The sequence below is a fragment of the Notolepis coatsorum genome (assembly GCF_963971535.1).
Source record: "Notolepis coatsorum genome assembly, chromosome: 1".
Taxonomy (NCBI): domain Eukaryota; kingdom Metazoa; phylum Chordata; class Actinopteri; order Aulopiformes; family Paralepididae; genus Notolepis; species Notolepis coatsorum.
Genome location: NC_140165.1, coordinates 285,671,156 through 285,698,893, shown reverse-complemented (window position 1 = coordinate 285,698,893; position 27,738 = coordinate 285,671,156). Strand labels below are relative to the sequence as shown.

Below are 27,738 nucleotides of genomic sequence, written 5' to 3'. Positions count from 1 at the left end.
CTTGGTCATGCAACACCGCCAGCTTACGCTCCTTCCGCCGGGGCGGCTGTGTTCAGCTGTCCCCTCTGGCGCCTGTCTCGTCCGCAGTCTCCAGGCTAGGGTTAATAGCCTGTTGCCTGGTTTTTCCCCGGTGCGCTGCCTGCTTCCGTTGGTTAACCTTTTTTGTGTGCTTACGGCCATGCTGACTGCCTGTTCTGCAGGGTCAGTGTGCCAGGCGGTGTACTATTGGGGGGACAGGGCCCGCTCGGCTGAGGGGCCTTTGTCCGAATACGCTGGCGATGTGGGGGGCGGGGTCACTAAGTGCCCACCTGGTGGGGTCTTGATGCTGGCATCATGGACTTCTCCGGGCCCCCGTTCCAGGGGGTCCAGTCCCTTTGGTGGGTCTGGGTCTTCCTTCGCGCTCCGCTGCTACGGCCTTGCCACGGGGTTGGGTTTACCCTTGACCCCGTGATTCTGGGGGCAGTAACGAGGTTTTTCCCTCCGTTCGTTCCCGGGTGGCATGCGGGTTGTGCGTGTGTGTAGTCGTGGGGTCAAGCCACGGTCTGCTCACCCTGTGCGTTGAGTTGCTTGAGTGCCTCTTCGCACGGTCGGGTCCGTCGCCCTCCCGTGAAGCCCCCAATAGGGGGGGGCGCCCTCCATTAGGGGGGGTCGGGGGGCTTGGTCCTCCCTGATCTGATGGTTGTGGGGGGCCTCAGCAGGGTACATTTGTCGAGCTTCTAGCTCCCGCTCAGCTCCTATTATGCATGAAACGCTGAGCGTGAGCTAGTGTGATACAGAACGTTAGGTTATGACTATAACCAAGTTCTGTTAACACTTAGTGAACGCTCAGCGTCTAGACGCCGCTGCGGCCCTTGATTTTTCATTGTGATGAAATTTGTTGGGAAGGAGATGAGTGTGTGGCACCATCCCTGCTTATATAGGTAAGCGGATGGGGGTGTGGCCAGATGAATGCTGGCATTTAAAGGTACATTTGTGAAATTATTCAGTGTATATATGCTGAAGCGAGATATATGCATGAAACGCTGAGCGTTCACTAAGTGTTAACAGAACTTGGTTATAGTCATAACCTAACGTTAACCATTTGGTAGTGTGGTAGTGAAAAGGTTAAAATTAATGACTGACTCTGCAGCCACACAACAAAGCAAAAACAAGGAGGCTACAGGGAGCTCTCCATGGCCTTGGTTGCAGAGAAAACACTACATATCCATATATGTGTGGACAGTTTGAGTGTGGATGAAAGGCCAAACCGCAACGGTTTAAAAAATACCTGTGTACGACTGTGGACTAGGCGTGAGTCAGCAATCAGATACTTGGGGCAAGACCTTGAAGTACTGTGTGTGTGTGTGTGTGTGTGTGTGTGTGTGTGTGTGTGTGTGTGTGTGTGTGTGCGTGTGCGTGCGAGTGTGTGTGTGTATACATGCTCCTCCATTTGTGTTTATGTTTGTGTGTGTGTGTGTATGTGTGTGTGCATGTGACTGTGTACTTAAAGGCGAATGTCACCCATTTTAAGAATTCACTTGTGCCCCAGCACAGTTCAGTCAGTATTTGTGAACACACACCACTCTCTCCTAAAGCTAGACAGCTAGAGAGAACCTTCAAATCTGTGATATAACTGGGATGTAAAATCTGGGGCTGCTCCATAGATGGTGAATGGGCTCTGAATATAATAGAGTAAAGTTGCAAAAAGAAGTCAGCTGACAGCACACCGTCTGTAGTGTTCCCAAGTTTTATTCAAATAAACACAACGTTTTGGCCTGTGGCCTTTGTCAAATGTCACCAACATGTGAAAGGGGTGGGGTATATATACATAGGGGATGAACCAGGTCAAAGTTTGAATCAATTAGCCTATAGGCTACAAATGTGCAAAACTAATTTACAGCTTAAATGTTAGAACATACAATAACAGTAGTAGCTAGATGTATCACATTTTCACATGTAAAATTGAGAAAAATATAATGAGAAAACTTAAAAACAGAACCAGAGACAGAATGTGTGTGTTTACAGGAAGGGTTTGATATCAAACTCTTCATTAAGTCCAAGAGGGACCATAGTCTGAAGGGTATGTACAGTATGTGGTAGGTTTCTCTCTGCAAGAGTAGTTTGCCATGGTCTCCTCCTCTGGCTGGTCTCTCTACCTTTTCAATGCCTGTGTACCTTAGTGTGCTGATGTTGTGTCCTGCCTGTCTGAAATGTACTGCAATCGGGTTATGTTCATCACCACATCTGATGTTGCTGCGGTGTTCGCTGATGCGTGTTTTGAGTTGCCGGTTGGTTTTCCCTACATAGCTCAGGCCACACAGAAATGTTATGAGGTAGATGACATGAGTGGAGCTGCAGGTGATGAAGCCGCAAACTCTGAGGGTTTTACCATTCTGTGGATGTGTGTAGGTCTTACTCTTGATAGTGTAACCACATTGCGCACAGTTGCCACACTTGTAGTTCCCATCGGGGGGGTTATCCAGGAACGTGGGTCTGTGAGCAGTGGGTGGGCTGTAGGATCTCACTAGTTGGTTTCTCAGGTTGGGGGGGGCGTTTGTAGACTACTGTGGGAGGTTCCTTGAAGATAGATTGGAGTTTGGGATCAGAGTTGATGATGTGCCAGTGTTTATGTAGGGTCTTTTTGAATTCAAAGCCTACAGGAGAATATGTAGTGCAGCACAGAAGGGAATGGTCCTTAGTGGGTCTAATACTGGGTTGCAGGCATTCGTCCTGTGTGGCCACGGCAAAACGGTTATCAGCTTTCTGTAGGATACCCTCTCTCATGGAATCTCCTGCTCAGGTCCGTGGACTGTCTCTGATACAGACTATCAAGGCTGCAGATTCTCCTGGCTCGGTGAAACCAGTTTCACAGAGCCAGGAGAATCTGCAACCTTGATAGTGGCACATCATCAACTCTGATCCCAAACTCCAATCTATCTTCAAGGAACCTCCCACAGTAGTCTACAAACGCCCCCCCCCCCAACCTGAGAAACCAACTAGTGAGATCCTACAGCCCACCCACTGCTCACAGACCCACGTTCCTGGATAACACCCCGGATGGGAACTACAAGTGTGGCAACTGTGCGCAATGTGGTTACACTATTAAGAGCAAGACCTACACATGTCCACAGAATGGTAAAACCCTCAGAGTTCACGGCTTCATCACCTGCAGCTCCACTCATGTCATCTACCTCATAAAATGTCTGTGTGGCCTGAGCTATGTAGGCCAAACCAACCGGCAACTCAAAACACGCATCAGCGAACACCGCAGCAACATCAGATGTGGTGATGAACATAACCCGATTGCAGTACATTTCAGACAGGCAGGACACAACATCAGCACACTAAGGTACACAGGCATTAAAAAGGTAGAGAGACCAGCCAGAGGAGGAGACCATGGCAAACTACTCTTGCAGAGAGAAACCTACCACATACATACCCTTCAGACTATGGCCCCTCTTGGACTTAATGAAGAGTTTGATATCAAACCCTTCCTGTAAACACACACATTCTGTCTCTGGTTCTGTTTTTAAGTTTTCTCATTATATTTTTCTCAATTTTACATGTGAAAGTGTGATACATCTAGCTACTACTGTTATTGAAACTATGTATGTTCTAACATTTAAGCTGTAAAATGTTTTAGCAAATTTGTAGCCTATAGGCTAATTGATTCAAACTTTGACCTGGTTCATCCCCTATGTATATATACCCCACCCCTTTCACATGTTGGTGACACTTGACAAAGGCCACAGGCCGAAACGTTATGTTTATTTGAATAAAACTTGGGAACACTACAGACGGTGTGCTGACTTATTTTTGCAACTTTACATATATATTTTTGAGTCAAGCACCCGTGACTACACTTTGGATGTGCGTAAGTCTTTTCTATTGCTCTGAATATATGAGGCCATACAATGTCGGTGTGAGCTCTTACAAAATGTATGGCTCACAAAGTCAGAGGCCCATTCATCGTCTATGGAGCAGCTCCAGATTTTACATCCCAGTTCAGCGGTTGGGAGATTCTTTCTCTCTGATCTTTAGCTTTAGGAGAGAATGCTTCGTGTTCACAAATACTGACCCAACTGTTCTGGGTCACAGGTGACACTCTCCTTTAAACTTGTACATGTATGTGGTGGTGCGGTCAACAACCGACCCTCTGGTTGTAGACGGTGAAGTTGTCATAGAGCTTGACGATACACTCCGCCTTTTTCTGGAACTTCCTGTACGACTCCTCCGTCCACCACTGCTTGAGGTTTCCGTCGCGATCGTACTGGCCCCCTGGGGACATGAACCATTGCATCACTGAGATGAGGGGCAAGAGGTAGGGGTGGGGTTAGGATGACTTGGACACAATCTGGAACGTTCCGTCACAGTCTAAAAGAGCTGTCCTGGGAACTTTGTTTACACAGAATGTGCATACAGTACACAGCATACAGTATTCAGGCTAATGTCCTAGTTAAAGGTGCTATAGATAACATTCAGCCACTGGAAGTCGCACTAGAGCACCAGCATGGCAGGCCAAAACAATGGCGTGCTTACAGGGGTATGATAATTATTGTATGCTGTACCATCAAACTAAGTTCAGATCAAACTGTCAAACTAGTTTATCCGAGTTGTCAGAAACATATTTTAGGTTAACTTTACAGTAGGTTGAGAACGAGGAAGTTCTTTTTGAAAACGGGAGCAGTGAAACAGGGACCTCCCAACTAGCAGCACGTTTATCCAATCAGGTGCATTCCACGTGGGGAAATGGGAAGTAGGGTTTGATTGATTGATTGATTGAACATTTTATTAACAGATTGCAGAATGGGTACAATACAGTACGGCTCAATACACACAATTGTTAAGGGGATGCAGACCAGAGAAAAACTTTCGTCTGGTTTACATCAGGGTCCCCCATTTTCAATTCATGATAACATTTATGACATACACAACATACATCCAGACATTTATGACATACAAATATACAGTACTGTTTATTTACAGACAGCATTTCTAAAAGAGAATATATACAGTTGAGGGGGGGGGGGGGGGTTGAACATTTACCGAGGCCAGTTTAGAATTGCAGCCTCCCGTAAGTGCTCTTTTAGAGCGGTTTTGAAGGTGGGTAGGGATTCACATTATTTTACGGCTGAGGGTAGGGCGTTCCACATTGTTGTGGCATAATTGCTAAACGTGTTTAGTCCCTTGTTTGAGCCGAATCTGGGTTGAACATGATTTGTGGAACTCCCTCTGGTGTTCTGGTCGTGGTATTCACTGACCTTTGGGAAGTATTTCGACATGAGGTGGGTTTTAGGAGTAAGGTCAAGCAGTAGTCTGACCAGTTTGTTTGTGATGTTTGTAGTCTTGTTTTTAGTGCCTTTGAGGTGCTTTGGTACCATGATGTGGAGAGGGGAAGGGATACATGCATGCAACATGTAAATAACAGCCTTCATTTTGGACCCGCTAAACGTTTTTAAATGATAAATTCATAAATCAATAATTTAATAAAAAGCAATACTTTTATTCCGCACCATTCTAAAAGCTCTGTGGATGTATTATATATACTTTATATTATAATAATAATAATAATAATAATAATAATATATATATATATATATATATATATATATATATATATATATATATATATATATATATATTAGGGCTGTCAGTTTATCGCGTTAATTAGATTAATTAATTACACAGCAAATTATCGCGTTATGAAAATTGACGCAAAATTAATTACAGCCGACCTATATTTACTTTAGACAAGTGGCAAATCGGTGCGCTTTTATTTTGAAATCCACGCTTGAGTTGGGCGTATTAAACTTGGCCCATTGAATGACCCGTAGCCTACTTGATCGTCACTTCACACATGCGTCGTCTATCAAACAAAACAAACACACAAAGGAATTAGCTCAGCTGGAACAAGATGTCAGCATCACCCGAGGCGATACTCCTGGGACCTATGAACGGCAAGTTCAATTTCAAAAAGAATATAGATGGGACAGTAAACAAGACCATTGTAATATGTAGCTTATGTCAAAAAGAATTTGCGTATCACCGAAGCTGCTCTAGTCTAACGTATCACATGAACGCTAAACATGTCCAGGCAAGTTGTTCGAGCAGCTCCAGTGTAGCTAACGTTAGCTCCAGAGCAACTCGCACGCTTCGTCAAACCACTCTTGGAGAATTACCGTTAGGCAAACGGTTGAGTAAATCCACCACAGACAAACTAACCAACAGCGTCGCGAAGTGGATAGCAAAATATTGTAGGCCAATAGCTATAGTGGAAGATAAGGGTTTAGCGGAGTCATTTCGAATAGCGTCGTCTGACCCAAATTACAAGCTACCCTCGAGAGCTACAGTGATGAAAAGGATCCACAACATGTATGACACAGAGAGGGAGGCGAGGGAAGAAGTGTTGGCACGGGCTGGCCCAATGGCCCTAACGGGTGATCACTGGACGTCGGTGGGCAATCATAATTATTTGGGTGTCACAGTGCACTTGATCGATACTGAGTGGAAACTGCAATCATTTGCATTAACGGTGACCAAAACTGTGGGCCGCCATTTCGCCGATGCGTGTGCTGAACAGTTCAACACCGTAATAGAGGAGTGGAATATAAAAGATAAAGTCACATCTATTGGGACTGATTCCGCCCGTAATATGATAGCAGCAGCGCGCTATATGCCGTTCCAGCACATGCCATGTGCTGCACACGTGCTGCAAAGAACCATCACAGTCTCCCTTGAGGACAGAAGCCTTGACACCACCCTGGCAAAGTGCCGCAAGATTGTAGGCCACTTCAAGCACAGCCCTGCCAGTACAGAAGAACTGCAGCAGCAGCAGACTGCCCTCGGACAAGCAAAAGAGCCCATGATACAAGATGTATCCACAAGGTGAGACTGTTTAACTACCTGTTGTATGCTTAGGGTAAATTTTGTGTGTGTGTGTGTTTATTTCTTTGTATTCTGTACAATTGCATCATGCTGCATTAACAACCCCCAGTGGGACTAATAGTTATTTTATTGAATTGGAAGGTGGAATTCGACACTGGCCATGATCTCACGGTACCTGAGGAACCAGGAGGCTGTGACTGCCACTTTGGCCCAACAGAACCACAAGCTGTCCATGCTGACCCCCACAGAGTGTGACAAACTGAAGAAGCTGGAGCTTGTACTTGAGCCCTGCAGGTAAGTGTCTCTCCCTCTCTCTCTCCCCCCATACACCCCCCTCCTCTCTCTCTCTCCCCCATACACACACCTCACACCCCACTCTCTCTCTCCCATACACACACCTCACCCCCCAATCTCCCCCATACACACACCTATCTCTCTCCCATACACACACCTCACCCCCCCCTCTCTCCCCCATACACACACCTATCTCTCCCATACACACACCTCACCCCCCCTCTCTCTCCCATACACACACCTCACCCCCCCCCTCTCTCCCCCATACACACACCTATCTCTCCCATACACACACCTCACCCCCCCCTCTCTCCCCCATACACACACATATCTCTCTCCCATACACACACCTCACCCCCCCCCTCTCTCCCCCATACACACACCTCACCCCTCTCTCTCCCATACACACACCTCACCCCCCCCCCTCTCTCCCCCATACACACACCTATCTCTCTCCCATACACACACCTCACCCCCCCTCTCTCCCCCATACACACACCTATCTCCCTCTCATACACACACCTTCACCTCTTTCTCTCTCGCTCTCTTGTTTCACTGCAGGTATGTGACTGAGCTCCTTGGAGGGGAAACCTACGTCTCATGCTCTGTGGTGCTCCCCGCACTCTGCCACCTAAACCGCATCATGGACCTCAACGAGGAGGATCCGGGCTACATGGTAAAGTTCAAGGCCAGCTTCACGAAGGACCTGGACGCACGCAAAGCGACCCTCAACAACAGATGGCTGAAGCTGGCTACAGCCCTCGACCCGCGATTCAAGGACTTGAAGAGCGTACCAAAGGACGAGAGGGATGAGGTGTGTGTGTGAATGAGAAGACCAGTGTTAAGTCCTTAGGCTGTCATGAAAAGTCCTATGCAACTAATTAATTGTCCCTCTTATTAGGTGTGGACCTGGCTTAAAGAGATGCTGCCAGGACCAGAAGCAGACAAAGCTGCTCCACAAGCCACAGAGGACGAGCCACCAGCGAAGAGGACCCTCCTCCTGCTGTCTTCAGACTCTGATTCAGATGAAGTCAGGGTACTGTCAGGACAATTAGACCTCTACAAAGCTGAGCCCAGCATCGGAATGAATGACTGTCCACTGGAGTGGTGGGCAGCTCACGCAAAAGCCTATGGACAGCTGTCTCCTCTTGCTCGCAAATATCTGGCTACTCCTGCTACCTCTGTGCCATGTGAGAGGCTATTTTCACTTGCAGGTCACATAGTCCAAAAGAAGAGGGCAGCCTTACTCTCAGACAATGTAAACAAGCTTGTTTGTCTTAGCAATTGGCTCAAGGAATAGATTTGTCATGCATACAGTAGACCCTGCACTAGACCCTGCACTAGACCCTGCAGTCATGCCCCAGACCCTGTAGTAGACCCTGTAGTCATGCCCCCAGAAACTGTAGTAGACCCTGTAGTCATGCCCCCAGACACTGTAGTAGACCCTGTAGTCATGCCCCCAGACACTGTAGTAGACCCTGTAGTCATGCCCCCAGACACTGTAGTAGACCATGCCCCCAGACACTGTACTAGACCCTGTAGTCATGCCCCCAGACCCTGTAGTCATGCCCCCAGACACTGTAGTAGACCATGCCCCCAGACACTGTAGTAGACACTGTAGTCATGCCCCCAGACACTGTAGTAGACACTGTAGTCATGCCCCCAGACACTGTAGTAGACACTGTAGTCATGCCCCCAGACACTGTAGTAGACCCTGTAGTCATGCCCCCAGACACTGTACTAGACCCTGTAGTCATGCCCCCAGACACTGTACTAGACCCTGTAGTCATGCCCCCAGACACTGTACTAGACCCTGTAGTCATGCCCCCAGACACTGTACTAGACCCTGTAGTCATGCCCCCAGACACTGTACTAGACCCTGTAGTCATGCCCCCAGACACTGTACTAGACCCTGTAGTCATGCCCCCAGACACTGTAGTAGACACTGTAGTAGACCCTGTAGTCATGCCCCCAGACACTGTACTAGACCCTGTAGTCATGCCCCCAGACACTGTAGTAGACACTGTACTAGTAGGGCGGGCCATACTTTTTTTTTTTTGGAAAATCAATCGAGTGGGGTGTCTAAAATATGTGTTTTTTTGTGGGGAATTCAAATATGGGATTCTTTTTCTAATCGGATAACTCCTACCTACATTGTTTTGGATTTCAAAATGGCAGATTTGACAATTTTTCACCCCTTGGCCATACATGGATGCCAACATGAATCTGAAGGAAATCCTAACATGCAAGGTGTCTAAATGATGTGTTTCTTAATGGGGAATTCAAATATGAGTTCATTTTTGGGATAGGATAACTTTAACCTACATCATTTTGGATTTCAAAATGGCAGATTTTACCATTTTTCACCCCTTGGCCATACATGGATGCCAACATGAATCTGAAGGAAATCCTAACATGCAAGGTGTCTAGATGATGTGTTTCTTAATGGGGAATTCAAATATGAGGTAATTTTGGGGATAGGATAAATATAACCTGCATAATTTTGGATTTCAAAATGGCTGATTTTACCATTTGAACCCATTGGTATTGTATTACAAAATTGCAAAGATAAAAAATATATGGGAAATCATTTATAATGACAAAGCCATCAAATTTATTAACAAGTGAACTGTATATAACTGGATACAACTCCAAAGATCAATAATAATAATAATAATACTAACAATAATAAATTGTATTTGTAATGCACACAAACACCTAAGTGCTAAATCTCGATCTCCTGACTTCTTGAACTTTGCCAGGTTCCAATATCTTGATTGGACTCATTCTTGGATGGCAAGATCTCCTACTGTACTGCTTTAGCCACCAACCTACAAACACAAACTTAAAGTCAACGTCAGCCATAAATAGGTGAGCTCTTTCCAGAACTACTCAGCAGAAACCTCTGTAACCATTTAAACAAACGTCTCAATGTATTGAGAAAATCCATGGGGCTCCATCAATCCTCTATCTTCTTAAATTTGATCAGGTTGCACAAGTCCTGCTTGGATTAATTCTTGGACATCAGCCTCCTGCTGGTCTCCTGAGCCCTGATCCCTCCATCCCTTTTTTCTTGTGAAAAGTACTTAACAGAGGCCTCAGTCACCATTTTAACAACCCTCTCGATGCTTTATGTGTGGCAAGGCCAGTCGAGAACCTCCATGGGGGTGTTGATTAAGTTCTTCACCTCGGAGGTGCTTAGGGAGCAGGTGAGAGGTGGCTCTGACAAATCTTCTGACCAGCTGATTAAGCCACCAATGCTGGAAGCGTCACTATTGATGTGAGGTGTTCTTCTGATCCTGACACAGGAGTCTCCCAGCTGAGTGTCTGGATCTCTCCACCCCCTCAATTCTCTCTTTTTGATCCTCAGAGCACAGCAGTGTTTGGAGGATGGCTTCACTGTGGGCATACCAAGCAGATCTTCTCACAGTTGGCATCACAACATCCAGCACCTCCTTCCTCTGAGACTTGAGGCAGTCCAGCTGAAACAGGATGTGCCTAGGCCCTTCGATCCAGGAGTGCTTGACCTTCATGTTGAACCAACATGGATAATACACTCCAATGATGAATTCCACAATGCATTGTAGATTATTCAGGTTCTTTCTTTTAAGTTGATGCTTTGACACCCAGAGCCTGAGGAGTCTGTTTGCTGTGGTGAGCCAGCGGCTGTGGTTTACCGGTCCAATCTCCAGCAGAGCCAGCCTTGCAGAAAGCACTCCATCCCTGATTGCACAGACCAGCTTATAGCCATAGTGTTGATCAGTTGAGAGATCTTGAATGATCTTCTCAGGCAGCTTGATCAGCGGAGGGCCAAGAAAGATCCTGGTGAAGTTAGGATTGATCTCCAAGTCTGTAACAGAATCAAGGAGCTGTCCTATTGGCCCAGACAATTTGTTGTCTGACAGAGTAGCCCCATCAACTTCAACAATGAGACAGCGCAGTGGAAGTTCACCAGTGTGCAGGTTGCACACCAACCAGACCAGCTTTCTCCCCAGGTGCAGCTCCAGCTTCCGCATTACACCTGCCTTCACTCCAGTGTTGACATTGGTCGAGTCTCCTCCAATGGCCCACAAGGTCTTATCAGAACCTCTCTCTTTCAGCCAGGCAAACAGGACCTTAGCAATCTTCTCTGCATGGGACTCCTCTTTAGTTGCTTTCTCTGGTGTAAAGTGGAACAGATAGTTGCTGCCAGGCTCACTAGCAACACTATAGTGTTCTTCCTTGATCTTTGCAGGAAAAGATTGGTCACTGCCCTCAGCTTCCATCATCACATTGGTCATGTCAATCCGCCCATCAAAGAGGATACAGGAGATCCCCCCCTCCTCCCTGCACTTCTCCTCAAACTCTTCCCCCAGCTCTTGCATCAACTTTTCTTGTGCTCTCTTAACCTTGTTCTTATCAATCACTTTACTTGTGTCATCTTCTAAGATGAGTCCTGCATCAATCAGAGCTGCAGTTGCTATAGCTGCAGTTGGCCTTAGACCTATGCCATACCTTACACTAGCAAGGGCGATGTTTGGAATCTCATCATAATTTTTCCGTAGCTTTGCTGAAGCTGCAGGGTCAGTTTCAGGAATGAGCTCAACTTCAGGGACTGTAAGGAAGCTCTCAACATCCTTCCTGGCAACCTTGTCTGCTGCTGCAAAGCTTTCTTCTTTGCCCCTTCTCCTTTTCTCTGCCTTCTTTTCCATCCCCTGCCTTTCCAATGTTTTAAGAAGATAGAGGATTGATGGAGCCCCATGGATTTTCTTAATACATTGAGACGTTTGTTAAAATGGTTACAGAGGTTTCTGCTGAGTAGTTCTGGAAAGAGCTCACCTATTTATGGCTGACGTTGACTTTAAGTTTGTGTTTGTAGGTTGGTGGCTAAAGCAGTACAGTAGGAGATCTTGCCATCCAAGAATGAGTCCAATCAAGATATTGGAACCTGGCAAAGTTCAAGAAGTCAGGAGATCGAGATTTAGCACTTAGGTGTTTGTGTGCATTACAAATACAATTTATTATTGTTAGTATTATTATTATTGATCTTTGGAGTTGTATCCAGTTATATACAGTTCACTTGTTAATACATTTGATGGCTTTGTCATTACAAATGATTTCCCATATATTTTTTATCTTTGCAATTTTGTAATACAATACCAATGGGTTCAAATGGTAAAATCAGCCATTTTGAAATCCAAAATTATGCAGGTTATATTTATCCTATCCCAAAAATGACCTCATATTTGAATTCCCCATTAAGAAACACATCATTTAGACACCTTGCATGTTAGGATTTCCTTCAGATACATGTTGGCATCCATGTATGGCCAAGGGGTGAAAAATGGTAAAATCGGCCATTTTGAAATCCAAAATGATGTAGGTTCGAGTTATCCTATCCCAAAAATGAACTCATATTTGAATTCCCCATTAAGAAACACATCATTTAGACACCTTGCATGTTAGGATTTCCTTCAGATTCATGTTGGCATCTATGTATGGCCAAGGGGTGAAAAATTGTCAAATCGGCCATTTTGAAATCCAAAACAATGTAGGTAGGAGTTATCCGATTAGAAAAATAATCCCATATTTGAATTCCCTACAAAAAAACACATATTTTAGACACCCCACTCGATTGATTTTCCAAAAAAAAAAAAGTATGGCCCGCCCTACTGTACTAGACCCTGTAGTCATGCCCCTAGACCCTGTAGTCATGCCCCCAGACACTGTACTAGACCCTGTAGTCATGCCCCCAGACACTGTACTAGACCCTGTAGTCATGCCCCCAGACACTGTAGTAGACCCTGTAGTCATGCCCCCAGACACTGTAGTAGACACTGTACTAGACCCTGTAGTCAGTATATTAATATTTGAATAGTCATATTTGGCACTATATCGTCGAGTTGGACGTAGTCTATTAAGCTAATAATAGTCTGTTAATATATAGTGCTTCGTGCGGTGAGAATACTACCGTAGTCAGTACCCCATCGTTTCGGGCAGAGAACTGGCTGCTTATCCAGGGTGGTTGACCCCACGTGAAGCTGCACCCGAGGAGCCCCAGAGCCGACGAGCGAGTGGACCTGTATACCGGATTATTCTGCCGACGACAGCCCGCCTTCCCAGGCACGGATTATGCTTTGTATACTTTGATTATTCCATGAAAAAAGTAGTCATGCCCCCAGACACTGTAGTAGACACTGTACTAGACCCTGTAGTCATGCCCCCAGACACTGTAGTAGACACTGTACTAGACCCTGTAGTCATGCCCCCAGACACTAGCTTGCTGTGGGCTGTTTTGATTTTTGAGGATACTGTAGCTTAGTGTAAACTGTTATTGGCTGTATCAGCAACAAATGTTACCTTATTGAGAGGTATGTTTTCATTCATTTTATTTTATTCAATTTAATAAAATTGATTTCTAAAGCATTCTTCACTTGCAGGTCACATAGTCCAAAAGAAGAGGGCAGCCTTACACACAGACAATGTAAACAAGCTGAAGCTTGTTTGTCTTAGCAATTGGCTCAAGGAATAGATGTCATGCATACAGTAGACCCTGTAGTAAACCCTGCACTAGACCCTGATTTTTGAGGATACTGTAGCTTAGTGTAAACTGTTATTGGCTGTATCGGCAACAAATGTTACCTTATTGAGAGGTATGTTTTCATTCATTTTATTTATTTATTTATTCAATTTAATAGAATTGATTTCTAAAGCATTCTTCACTTGCAGGTCACATAGTCCAAAAGAAGAGGGCAGCCTTACACTCAGACAATGTAAACAAGCTGAGGAATAGATGTCATGCATACAGTAGACCCTGTAGTAGACCCTGCACTAGATCCTGCAGTAGACCCTGCAGTAGACCCTGATTTGAGGATACTGTAGCTTAGTGTAAACTGTTAGCTGTATCAGCAACAAATGTTACCTTATTGAGAGGTATGTTTTCATTTTATTTATTTTATTTATTTAATAAAATTGATTTCTAAAGCATTCTTCTTGGTGTATTTAATTGATCAGTCACCTGCCACAATAATGTAATGTCCTTGAATTTTAAATATTTATATGAATATGAAATATAAATATGCGATTAAAATGCGATTAATTAGATTAATTAATTACAAAACCTGTAATTAATTAGATTAAAAATTTTAATCGCCTGACAGCACTAATATATATATAACATAACGTTTTCATCTATAGCACCTTTATGATCTTATTCAGGATAAGGTGTACTGGAATACATCTTCATATCCAAATATATCCCTGCTTGTAAAAAAAATATCCAGCATAAAAAATGGGACAAATTACTAAACTAAATATGTATAAATGCTTCTCATTGACTGCCAGCTATTAGACGGGGCCCGTCGTAGCAATGTCACGCTTTAAAAGATAGGAGTGCGTCACCTTGTTTGTAGAGCTATAACTATATTCTATATTATAGCTATGGATACAATACTATGGCCCATTTGACATCACCTATCTATTGTTCAATATGTGAAAAATAATAAATTTTTTCATCCATACGTTCCCGTGTTATACCGTGGTGAATATAAGTATAGTTATAGCGTGGTCTGGCGTAATTCCCGAAAAGGATGAGTAACAGCCTTATACGTCAATTCTACTATAAACGTTGCCGTTTCTTGCCTGTACACGCTACTACTATTCCCAAATCAGATCTATATCATAGGTATTATGTTTCACCATGAATGCATGAAAGGGGGGGGGGCGGTTCATTTTTTGATGCTTTGATCGTCACCAATGGCATACGTTGTGGAGTAACGTTACACACACATGTTGCGATCAGGGTGAAGACATGGTTGGATCAACGCAGGATTGACATCATATAGCCCTTACCTTCACTAGGATGTACTAGGGGTGGACGGTATGGTCTAAAATTTATATCACGGTATAATTTGAAGCATAGACGGTAACGGTATATATCACGGTATCATCGTTTTTGATAATTTTTTTTTTTTTTTTTTATATAATTTTTTTTTTTTTTTATATAAAATATATATATTATATAATTAGACTTGTACTTGTATTATCTGCGAGACATCGCCACCACGCAACAAGCTCCACTGTCTGTGTGTACATTAGTAGCCTCCAGCTACGGCCAGGATTCTCCTGAGCTGCAGCTGGACCTATACTCGAGTAGCCTCGAGCTACGGCCAGGATTCACCGGCGCTGCAGCTGGGCCCTAGTATTGGTATAACGTTAAATCACATTCACAAGCCCTCAGCTCGAATACGCATCGAATCAGTGTTATAAGACATTGATATCAGGAGCTATCTGTAGCTACTGCTAGCCGGATATATAACGTTAATACAACGCCTCAGTGAATTATTTAGTTCAATGGGACATTTCGTTTTGAACGGTGAACTAATTTGCGTTAACGTGAGCTAACGGCTAACGGAGCTATCATACACGTCTACTCTCTACTAGACTTGATGGAGCGTTTGTTGATGTCAGGAGCTATCGGTAGCTGGCCGACTAGATACCGTTCGGTTAGACAATGCCTCATCATGTATTAAACTAAAAGTGAATAGTTGACTGGGTCATTTTGTAACGGTAGCTAAGCTAACGTTAGCTCAGGGAGACGCCGCCGACAGCTGAGCTCCCGTGTCCCGTCCCACTAGACTACTAGATCCGTGTTTACATGCGTGCGGGAGGGGCTGGCACGCCCACTGCGCGAAGCCTCCTAAATAACTTTTTCCAGTTCGCACATATCTATTATCTATGACTAATTCTATCTATTTTTAGGGGCAAATGCGAGTGAAATAGTCGCGCTGTGGTTACATGACGTCATTGCTATTTTAGAGCTGCACTACCGGTTACACGGTATAGGCAAAATCCATACCGTAGAGCAAATTCATACCGTTTATACCGTATACCGTTTATACCGTCCACCCCTAGGATGTACCCCAAAAAGAATATTCCAATTATCTGATTGCGAGTCCCAGTATTGGTGTCGATCGTGTCGCCAACATAATCCACCACACATCATGCATCGGGAGCGTTTGATGCTTCTCAATCTGATCATTTTAACCGCTCCAGTGTGCTCCAGTGTGACCGCTCCAGTGTGCCCCCCCCCCCAACCACCTCCAATGTAGATTACCCAGTATGGTTGTCAATATCCCAGTGTACCCAACCCCCCCCACCCAACCTCCTCCAATGTACAGTTTCTACGTCAAATGTATATACTCCCTTTTCCTGATTCCTTCTGTATCACAAACAGTACTGTATTTGCAAATCTGGTATGTCATAAATGTATAGATGTAGCAGTACTGACTATCTGTATGTCATGTATGTCATATATGTCCTGATGAATTGAAAATGGGGGACTCTGATGTAAACAAGACGAAAGTCTTTCTCTGGTCTGCATCCCCTTAACAATTGTGTGTATTGAGCTGTACTGTATTGTACCCATTCTGCAATCTGTTAATAAAGTTTTCAATCAATCAATTCAATCAATCCATTCGCTCGACAAAGAAAAGTGAGCCTGAAATGAACATGCTTCAACCCTTCATTGGTGTTTCCATTGACAGTGACGAAAGCCAGAGTGCTGAAACATGTTTGTTTGTTGATTGCTATCAATCCCTGGACTCAATCCCGCCAATAACGAGTATACTCGAGTATACTCCTTATTGGGCGCCATGCGTTGAACGCCAACAACGAGTATACTCGTTATTAGATCGTTTGATATTTTTCCTTTGATCCACGCTCTACAGACTCGCCCGGAACGCTCTGAATCACTTTGGCACAGCCACATACGCTGGAACTGCAATGCCGACCGAATATCACCAGATGGCAGTATCGTCTACCATTTGAACTCGGATAGGAAGGCAGCAGTATTGTCATTGAATGTACTGAGGCATCGAGGCTCGCTCAGTGGGGGAGGAGCTCTTCCAAAGCAATCGCAAGCAGATCCGCTCGCCTCAAAACCTATAGTGTCCAGTAGACACGTGTAATTAAATATAAACTTGTAATCGCGATCGCCGATGGGATCATTGGAATTATTCTTTTTGGATTACCTTCTGGCTAAGGTAAGGACCCCCTATGTCTATTTTACCAAACGTGAAACGTGTTTATGTAACGATCACAGTGGCTTACTGTACTGGTCATACAGTAAGCCAGTACATGATAAGCCCCCCTTGATGATTTTGTGAAGGTACATATGTACATGTTATATACCTTTGATTTGGGAGTATTTGGGGGTTCAGGGAATCAACCAGAACGATTCGGGCTTATTGCACATAAAGCGTCCTATCTCGCGATCTATGGAAAAAGGCTGGATTCTTTTGGAAATGGGCAATGTTCAGCGTGTAAGAAACGAACGCCTTTTTACATGTTGTATTGCAAATAGTGTCTGTCAAATGAGCCATACCATTTTCCCCATAGCTATAATATAGAATATACAAATAGCTCCACAAAGATCATGAAATAACGTGAAAACAGTCACGAAAAGCTGGCCTACTGACCGCAGGATGCGCGGCCAGCGTGGCAGTCAAAGAGTTAAAGAAGCATTTATACATATTTAGTTTTGTTATTTTTCCCCTTATTCACACTCTTCCACACTCTTCCCAAACTTGAGGGTAAAAATTATTTCCCCTGTTTTATGATGCTGTATGTCCACGAATCTGCACCTGTTATGAATCTTTTGAGTAGAGTGTGTATGTGTACAAAACTGTTTAGAGTTTTTGGATGTGAGATTATGTACAAAATAAATCAACATTGTTTTTTGGTGACGTGCCCCTTTAAGAACAACACATCCTGTGTTATTTAACACATACGCTTTGAGAGTGTGAATATCCCAAATATTACCATGGAAATGGTCCTCACAGTACGTGCACTGCACACAGTGTTTTACACATGCTCATTCAAAGATGGGAATTCTCCAATGTCAACATAAACACACTCACTGCAAACAGTGGGAATTGAATTATTATGGAGCTGTGTGAATGCTGTGTTCAACTGCTTTCATTTATCTGTGTCAATTGCTGAATTCACGCAACTCCATTCAGAGGAAAGGACAGCACGTTAGACTGCATCTGGAAGTGAGAGACTGTAGCCCCAATTTAAGATTTTATTCTGCGATATATATTTTTGTCACATATACATGACTTGAAGAGTTTGACTTGTACATGGAAAATGCCCTTCTTGCAATTCGGTCCAGCCCACCATAACTCAAAAAGCAACTTGGTTTACTCCAAATGATTCCAAATAGTAGAAATGTAAACTGACAGTCTGTCAAATATGTATGAAATGTACATACCTGCAGTCTTTGTATCAATGGGTCAATTCATAAAACAAAGCTAATTGTGGGGCAACAGTGGGTCACCATACACCAAACTAGTGTCTTCAGAGTGTGTGAGCTTCACTGCAAGGTATCGTGTACAAGGTACTTGTTCTCACCCCAGTCGTCATATCCATGAGTCAGCTCATGGCCTATAATAGCTCCTATTCCTCCATAGTTCAGAGACCTAAGGAGAGGCAATGAAAGGAGGGAGAGAGAGAGAGAGAGAGAGAGAGAGAGAGAGAGAGAGAGAGAGAGAGAGAGAGAGAGAGAGAGAGAGAGAGAGAGAGAGAGAGAGAGAGAGAGAGAGAGAGAGAGAGAGAGAGGGAAAGGGAGAGGGAGAGGGGGAGAGGGGGAGAGAGAGACGGACATGGTTACTGCTCACAACTCTGAATAGAACTAGATAAACCAATTTTATATATACTACAATAGAAGGAATAATTATGTGCTCAGACATGGGCTTTGACGAGCTGTCACATTGAACAGAAGTGATCGTAGAAAATACCCATATCATTTTTTATGGCATTTGTGATGGACGGTATGGGATAGTGTAGTGTACATTAAGTCAAGTCAAGTGAGATTTATTTGTGTAGCTCAAAATCACATTACATGTCTCAATGGGCTTCAAAAGCCCACAATGGAACAACCCCCCCTGGTTTAACCCCCAAAGAAGAGAAGGAAAACTTGAATAGGGAAGGAACCTTAGATGGACGATTCAATGAGAGCACCCCCCTCCTCAACAAGTATGGAAAGCTCATGATGAGCCACAGAGCGCCCTGACAATCCAGCGGTTATGATCGGAAGCTCATGGTGAGCCACAGAGCGCCCTGACATTCCAGCGGTTATGATCGAACTCTTTAGTTGCCGTTTTGAACTAGCTCAGGACCAGCGTGCCTTTAAAACGAGCCAAATACAGAACACACCGACTACAGATATTGATACTGTGTATAAGTGTATTCCTTCTGTGTACTGTGTAGTATGCAGTGTGTGATCCTGGTAATGTCCAGATCCCATCATTCCGGAAGAACCGTGGCTGTAGGTTAGCTTTAAAAATGGTAAATTAAAATCCTTTTCTCCCACCCCCCCCCGATTTAGTCGTTATGCCAATTCCCCCCTGGTCATTGTGCAGGGCTACTGTCGGTCTGGGGAGGGTGTAGAAGACCACATGCCTCCTCCGATACAGCTCCGAGTCGCCAGCTCACCTGACATCGAGGAGTTTCACTGGGAAAGCGTAACACACGTGGAGGTTCACACTATCTCCCTCAGATCCCCCTCGCTGTTAAACAGGCGCTCCAACCGACCAGTCAGAGTCGCTATTGCAATGACCAGGACTCATACCCCACCAGCTTCCCACTGGCGAACACTGCCAATTGGAGGGATGACCAAGCCTTGCTCAAGGACACTGCCGGGAGGAGCTGGAATCGAACTGGGAACCTTCTGATTACTAGACCACCGTCGCCACAGGTTTAAAGGGATAGTCCACAATTTTGGAACCCTAGCCCTGTTTCACATCAACCAATGATGTTGTTGGTCGGTAGTCAACTGGGACACGCTCCTGTCTGTACAAGCTGACTGAAACTAACTGAAATCACTGTGGAGCAGGTTTCAGTTAGTCATTACTTTGTAGCTAACTAGGCGGAGCTGCGGGTATCCAGTGACATCGCCTCCTGGTTTGGGAATAGCACCGCACACGACCGCAGCAGACTGCAGAGAGTGGCCGATCAGCCAAACGCACAATTGGAGGTGGGCTTCCCACTCTCATTTATCAATGTTGCGTACGCACAGATATGTGCGTAACCCGTGCGTACGATCATTTCTAAGCAAAGTGTGGGACTTATCAATTTGAACTTGTGCTTGACTTTGTGCGTATATCTACGCACAGCTCGGAGCATGCGTAGCTGGCGCCCGGTGGTAGAATATGTTTACAACGCGGAAATAAGCACTGACTGCGCTCCGCGTAACTCAACTCGTTATTATTTTGCGCATAGATTGCAGAAATACGGGAACGATTTGATTATATTTAAAAGGCTTTGCCATTGTTAAACGTAATAAGTGGAACCCCGAAGCTGTAAGCAGAATACAAGTCATATGAACACCCACGATATAGTGTTCTTCCCCCTTCCTATAAGAAAGAATAAAAAACGCATTGCAACGAGAACAGAGGTTATTTGTTGAGTTTATGTGTATACAAAACACTTGCAATAAATGTGTCTTAAATGAATGAAAAGCATACATGCTCTGGATACAGAGCATATATCGTGTGGGTGATATGACTTGTATTCTGCTTACAGAATTCCACGTATTTAGTTTTACAATGTCAAAGCCTTTAATATAAATCAAAACGTTCCCGTATTTCTGCAATCTATGCGCAAAATAATAACGAGTTGAGTTCTAACAAAGAACGTATTACATGCTGGGTAGGCTGAGTAAACTATGATATGAATATGAATATGATATGATATAAAGGTATACTGGTCCGTCCGAGGATAGCGAGGAGTCGGATAGCCATTAAATGCCATTTGAGAATATAGGCTATTAATGCAAAGCGACGGCCTATAGCCTATACATATTATTTAATGTTTTCATAATCGTAAAGATACAACAGCTAGATTAATGATCAAGTTGGTTTACTGTATGCAGGGCTTCGCAGGGCTGTGCCATGTGTTATTAAATATGCGCAAGTTACTGTTGCATAATGTAGGTTATGGCTGTTATTATATGTAATTCATATAGGCTACCTAATACCGACAACAAAATAGATTGTATGCCTCTAGTAAAAATCATATTATACCCGGTAGCCAATCGAACAGAACGAATAAAGGCATTCATATTCCAGCATGGTTATAATGACACACTAATGCCAAACAGTGGTTAACGAACAGTCTTTATTAGTATTTTGAGCTGTCCAGGCAGAATTGCAGCAATGGTCTTAGGGAGTCTTGATATCTGACATCACCATGTACAAGTCCGCCAGCCTGTTATTTATCCCATAACACGGGTTGTGTCTTCTTGGTTCCGTGAACAATCTCGCTCGTGGAGTTTCTCATAGTTCGCTCGGGTCAGTCCATTATTTCACATACCATGGGGGGTGTTTCATGACCATATATGGATAATCATGCACGAGCATTGACGGTAGAACAAAGAGGTATTTATCAACACAGAGGAGCGTAGGACCCGTGTACGCACGGTTGATAAATCCCAATATTTCTGTGCGTACACAAATTCTAAATTCTGTGCTTACGTACAAACATAGAACACTTTCTAAGAATTGTTGATAAATGAGGGCCCAGGACATTTATACCAAGCGTTGCAGGGCCAAGGCTAAGAGAATAACCAAATACTATAGTCACCCAAACAACAGCCTCTTTGCACTGCTGCGGTCAGGCAAGTGCTACCGGAGTTTCATAGCCAGTACAAAGAGACTCAGAAGGAGCTTCTATCCCCAGGCCATCAGGACGCTCAATGACTCTATGTAGCTGTAGCTCAATGACTCTGTGTAACATCATCAACCCATCCATCTACACTCATTGCACACACATCCACATGCACACACTTTAACTCTCACTTTAGACACTACATTCTATTTATCTATTTATTAAAGAGATTTGTGTTACAAAGGGTCAGATTAAACCGAATATATATATTTATTGCCTGAGATCCCATGTATAATATTTGTATATCGTTTGATATCCCTTGTATATTCTTTGTACATATACACGGAATATCCCTTTACCTGGTACAGGACAGACCATAATATTCGTTCTCCTATTGGAAGCGATCCCCTAGGCGCCAGTGACTTACCCCCTAGAGCTGACTTGAAAGCTACCGACATGACTTGTCTTAACATGCCCGCTTCTGCCCATGAATACGGCTACCGAAAGCAGAGCGGCACTATTTGTCCACCGTACGTATAAATATGACCAGCGAATACAGAACTTCCTTTTCAGTTCGCCTTCAGTTCAGTCTGGTTCAGTTACCAAGTAAAGCCTTACCCACTACGCAACGTGCGGTACAGCAGGGCTCGTATTGCCTCAAATAGAGTCGTGTTTATCCTACTACGTTTGTTTAACGTATCGTTCGCTCCTTACTAGTAAAAGCCTTCATTACGAGTCAAAGACCACGTGAAGTGGGTAATTGTGCGTCTACATAGAGCACTTATTGCCGCGTGCTAATAAGGATAGTAACGTCAAGTTCAACTGTGAACCACGGACCAACCGGAGGATTTACCCCGGTGATTGCAGAGCCACTTTCGGGCAGGAGTACTATTATTATTCTTCATTCTTCACCAAGCTGCTGGAGCAGAGAACCGTCTACACCCCGCTGCTGGGGGATCTACACAAGCCCGTGAAGACATCACTCGAGCCCGTCTCTGTCGGAGCAGAGACCCCACGGCTTCATCTGCGGCGCGCACCCTGGGACCAGGCTGCCTTTCCCCGCTGACACAGGGGTGATATCGCCTCCGTGGACCCTTGACTTTCATAGAGCATTGCCTCCCCCTGCTGGCTTACAACCGGTAGTACACCCCTTCCCAGAGTACAATAGAGAATTCCTAATATTCAGTATTGACTTGCCTACGCACATTCTTTGCCTTACAAGTGCATTCAAATGATAAATGTAATAATACCTTTTGATGTAATAAATATTCTAAACGAGTATTTGTGTGGAAACCGTGTTATTGTGGAGAAGTTCGCATCATATACCTTTGTACGGTATTGGCCAGTAATGTACATAAGACGGTAGTAGTTTAATGATACTAATACTTGATTAATACAGTCAGGGAATTGTACCCCTCAGTTACAATTTGTCCTTCGAGCCGGAGAATAATTAGCGTAATATTAATATAATATTAATATTGACATGGCCGATGACGAACACTCCACAAACGGTTCTCCTAAGCTAGATCGCCCGCAGCGCAGACGGCAGCCACCTCCCTATCTAGAGGCATACTCTGTCAGTCCAATACCTAGCTTTAAAGGGAAATTAGATACGGATAAAATAACTAAAGCGGATAGTAAAATTATGTCCGACCCTACCAACCAGGCTACCCCGCCAACAGAGGCCCTAGTGGGTTCTAATGTAACTGACCAAGCTCACGGTGGGGACCAGGAGGGAACTGACACGACTTTATCCCCCGACAACGCCGACGAGGTAGTCCCCGGAGCGCTCCAGGATAAAGAAAGCCCTCCCGGGATGGAACCCGACCCACCACAAGAAGAGACGCGCACCCAGGGGATGGATCTCCTCGGTACGCAACAGGAGAACGGGTCTCCAACAAGTACTGCCGGGAGCCGATCGCCCCCCGAACGGCGTCTTCCCCCAGCGCGGCGGACAAGATGCTGGCGCAAGCACTCATCGCCACCCTGGCAGCCTCCACCGAACGCGATCGACTTCAAGCGCAACAGACGCGCGAGCGCGAACATTTTGCAGGCGAGCGAGAGCGCTTCCAGGCGCAACAAAGGAGTGAAGACGACCGCATAAGACTGGAGACCAGACGCCTCCAGACAGAAGAGAACATTGAGAGAAGCCGCGCCGATGCACAGCACGCCGCCGCCAATGCACAGCGCGACGTCGCACATGCCCAGCGCGACGCCGCCAACGCACAGCGCGACGCTGCCCAGGCCAGCGCCAATGCGCAGCGCGACGTCGCCAATGCCCAGCGCGAAGCAGCGCGCAACGCCGCCCATGCCCAGCGCGAGGCAGAGCGCGACCGGCTGCAGGCGGAGCTGATGGACAAACTGGTTGCCATGGCGACACCCCCTCACTCCACACGGAGCTCTCAGAGATCGTCAAGACACGGGTCTAGGACACATTCCCCTACCCGACGAAGCGACCCGGGACCCCGCCAACAGGAGGATCCTGTCCACGTCTCCGAACCCCCTTCCCAGCCGGTCCATACGAGACCCAGCAACCGGGAAGAATCGGACCACGCCGAGAGACTGAACAGAAGACTCCAGGTCCTAGCAGAGGAAGAGGAGGAGGAAGAGGAGGAATGTCAAGCCGACCAGCAGCAACGTACTCTGGCCCAGGAGGCCCAGTACAGCCCCGACCAGCAGCAACGTACTCTGGACCAGGAGGTCCAGTACAGCCCAGAAGTCAGCCCCGAGGCCCTGCGCTACAAACCCCCGACTCAACTCACGGGTGAGTTTGACGCACCGCCAGCCCCGAGGGACAGCACCTGGGTACCCGACCTTCGGTACCCACCAAGTACCAGCCCAAGACGACACGCACGGGGAGACTCGCCTAGGAGGCCTCTTCCCCAACGCTCACCGATGTGCCAGTCATCCATGGCATCGTACCTTGGCGCACCGACGTTTCCAGACTTCACCCATGAGAACCGAGCACAGTACACAGAGCTACGGATGTGCTTAGAGACAATGATGGTTGATGTAGCTGATGAACGCCACAAGTATGCTACCCTATTGAAGCACCTCAAGGTGCCCCGAGCGCACAATATAGCGCTGGCCTATGCCAACTCTACTACCCCATACACAGCGGCTCTAGCAGCACTCGACCAACGGTATGGACGCGTATGGGACTACGTGATACAGGAGATAAGAGACATTGACCGTCTCCCCCCAGCCAGAGACAACAGAGCGCTAGATGACCTGTCTATCAAGGTACAGTCCCTGGTAGGGATGCTGGGGTCCCAAAAGGAAAAGGGTATCTACGAACTGTACGCTAACTCCAACGTAGAGAGGATATTAGAGAAGCTCCCTCCCGCCCGACAAGAGCGCTTCAGGCGGCAGAGAGACTACCGCGACCCCAACGGTCCAGAGGCATCCCTCCTAGACCTATCTGAGTTCCTCGCCAGGGAGGTCAGTAGCCTACGACTCGACACGTTCGTATGGAGTGGACCAAGCCCAAGACTCGGACCTCGGGGACAAACGGATAACCGCCGGTTGGTGACCGTTATGCACCAAGCCGAATCAGTACCACACAAGAACCACAACACCCCCTCGACGAAAGAGGACCAGTGGAAGATTGAGTGCCAGTACTGTGAGGGAGAACATCGGCTGTATCAGTGCGAAGATTTCAAGAAGCTGACCACGGATGATGTGAGTCAGTGGGTCAAGGACCACCGCCGCTGCTTCCGCTGCGCGCGCAGCCACCTAGCAGCTGAGTGCCGCTTGAAGAAGAAGTGCAGCAGGTGCGGTGGCACCCACTTGGAGGTCCTGCATGACATCAACAGGCGTCAGCCAGGACAACAGAGTGGGCCCGTCGCGGTGATGTACCATGCCGAGGCGGTGGCACCAGCACCGAAGAGCCACCAGACCGCTCCCTACTGTACCTACTGCTCCCTACTGTACCTACTGCGCTTACCGCGCAGCACGGTGCGGAGCCCACCAGAAGGTCCAAGGCAACCAACCAACAGGAGTGCTCCACATTGACCAGCATAGCGGGACCCCCCGTGTGCTCCTCAAAGTGGTCAGAGTGCTCCTGAGCCACGAGGACAAGGTCCTGGACACCTACGCCGTCCTGGACGATGGGTCTGAAAAGACTCTCCTCCTCGCTTCCGCAGCAGCCCAGTTGGGCCTGCGAGGTGTCAAAGATACAATGACCATACGCACCATCAGAAGGGACCAGAAGACCATAAAGGGTGAAAAGGTCTCCTTCAAGATAGCAGCGGTGGACCAGCCCGAGAAGCAGTATAGTATAACTAACGTCTTCACCAGCCACGACATAGGCCTGTCTCAGTACACCTACCCCATCCCACAGCTGATGGCTAAGTATGTGCACCTACGTCAACTACCTATACCGCTTATCGACGGCGCCACACCGACCCTGCTCATCGGCTCCGACCACGCGGACCTCATTCTCCCAATTGAGGCGGCCCACGTCGGACCCAAAGGATGCCCAGTCGCGGTTCAGACCCGACTGGGATGGACGCTCCAGGGCCCCCTCTACGGACTTGACAGTCAACCCACGTCTACACGCTGCCTACACACAGAGGCGAGCGACACCGGCCTCTCCCCCGTACAGCAGAGGCTATTGACATTAAGCGAGAGGCCCGTGAGAGAACCGTGGGCACCAGAGGGAGTTCGGAACTCCACCCCCCTCAGCTGCGCTCCAGACGTGGCTGACCTCGAACCCAGCACCCCAAGCGACTCCTTGACGGGGCGGCCGGGACCGGCCCCTCCTCAGACGGGGTACAGAGCAAACAAGAGAAACAGACGGAGGAGGAGAAAGCACAGCCAAGCACAGATCGAAGCAGTCTCAGGCCCGCTCCCTCCTAAGCCCCCCTTCATCCCGTCCAGTCGTCATGACCATAGACCAGTCACTACCCCGAGCTGCGTGGCCGGCCGGCCGCGTAAGCAAAGTGACCACTGGTGCCGACGGAAAGGTCAGAGTGGCAGAAGTGCTCGGCCAAGGGCGGATCTACAACCGACCCGTGGCGAGGCTGATAGAGTCGCCAAGGCTCCCCGACTCGCTTAATGACGACCATGACCCCTGACTTTGTGACCTGCCTACCCTCACAACGGACATTGAGTAGTGGACAGTGCGGTTAATCTGTCTCTGTTTAGCTAATTAGGTGGGACTAATTAGGGGGCGGCTGTTACAAAGGGTCAGATTAAACCGAATATATATATTTATTGCCTGAGATCCCATGTATAATATTTGTATATCGTTTGATATCCCTTGTATATTCTTTGTACATATACACGGAATATCCCTTTACCTGGTACAGGACAGACCATAATATTCGTTCTCCTATTGGAAGCGATCCCCTAGGCGCCAGTGACTTACCCCCTAGAGCTGACTTGAAAGCTACCGACATGACTTGTCTTAACATGCCCGCTTCTGCCCATGAATACGGCTACCGAAAGCAGAGCGGCACTATTTGTCCACCGTACGTATAAATATGACCAGCGAATACAGAACTTCCTTTTCAGTTCGCCTTCAGTTCAGTCTGGTTCAGTTACCAAGTAAAGCCTTACCCACTACGCAACGTGCGGTACAGCAGGGCTCGTATTGCCTCAAATAGAGTCGTGTTTATCCTACTACGTTTGTTTAACGTATCGTTCGCTCCTTACTAGTAAAAGCCTTCATTACGAGTCAAAGACCACGTGAAGTGGGTAATTGTGCGTCTACATAGAGCACTTATTGCCGCGTGCTAATAAGGATAGTAACGTCAAGTTCAACTGTGAACCACGGACCAACCGGAGGATTTACCCCGGTGATTGCAGAGCCACTTTCGGGCAGGAGTACTATTATTATTCTTCATTCTTCACCAAGCTGCTGGAGCAGAGAACCGTCTACACCCCGCTGCTGGGGGATCTACACAAGCCCGTGAAGACATCACTCGAGCC

At 46.3% G+C, this 27,738-nt stretch overlaps 1 protein-coding gene across 2 annotated transcripts in view; it reads right to left on the bottom strand.

Moving 5' to 3' along the window:
- Nucleotides 1-27,738, bottom strand: part of ecel1 (endothelin converting enzyme-like 1) — a 169,259-nt gene that overhangs the window by 52,764 nt on the left and 88,757 nt on the right. The window contains exons 12-13 of one of the 2 annotated variants that reach the window (XM_084335646.1): nt 18,550-18,617; nt 4,133-4,281 (exon numbers count right to left, since the gene is read on the bottom strand). In XM_084335646.1, the coding sequence (XP_084191772.1) occupies nt 4,133-4,281; nt 18,550-18,617 (217 nt within the window). The remainder of the gene's footprint in view (nt 1-4,132; nt 4,282-18,549; nt 18,618-27,738) is intronic. The other variant, XM_084335647.1, reaches the window with a different exon arrangement.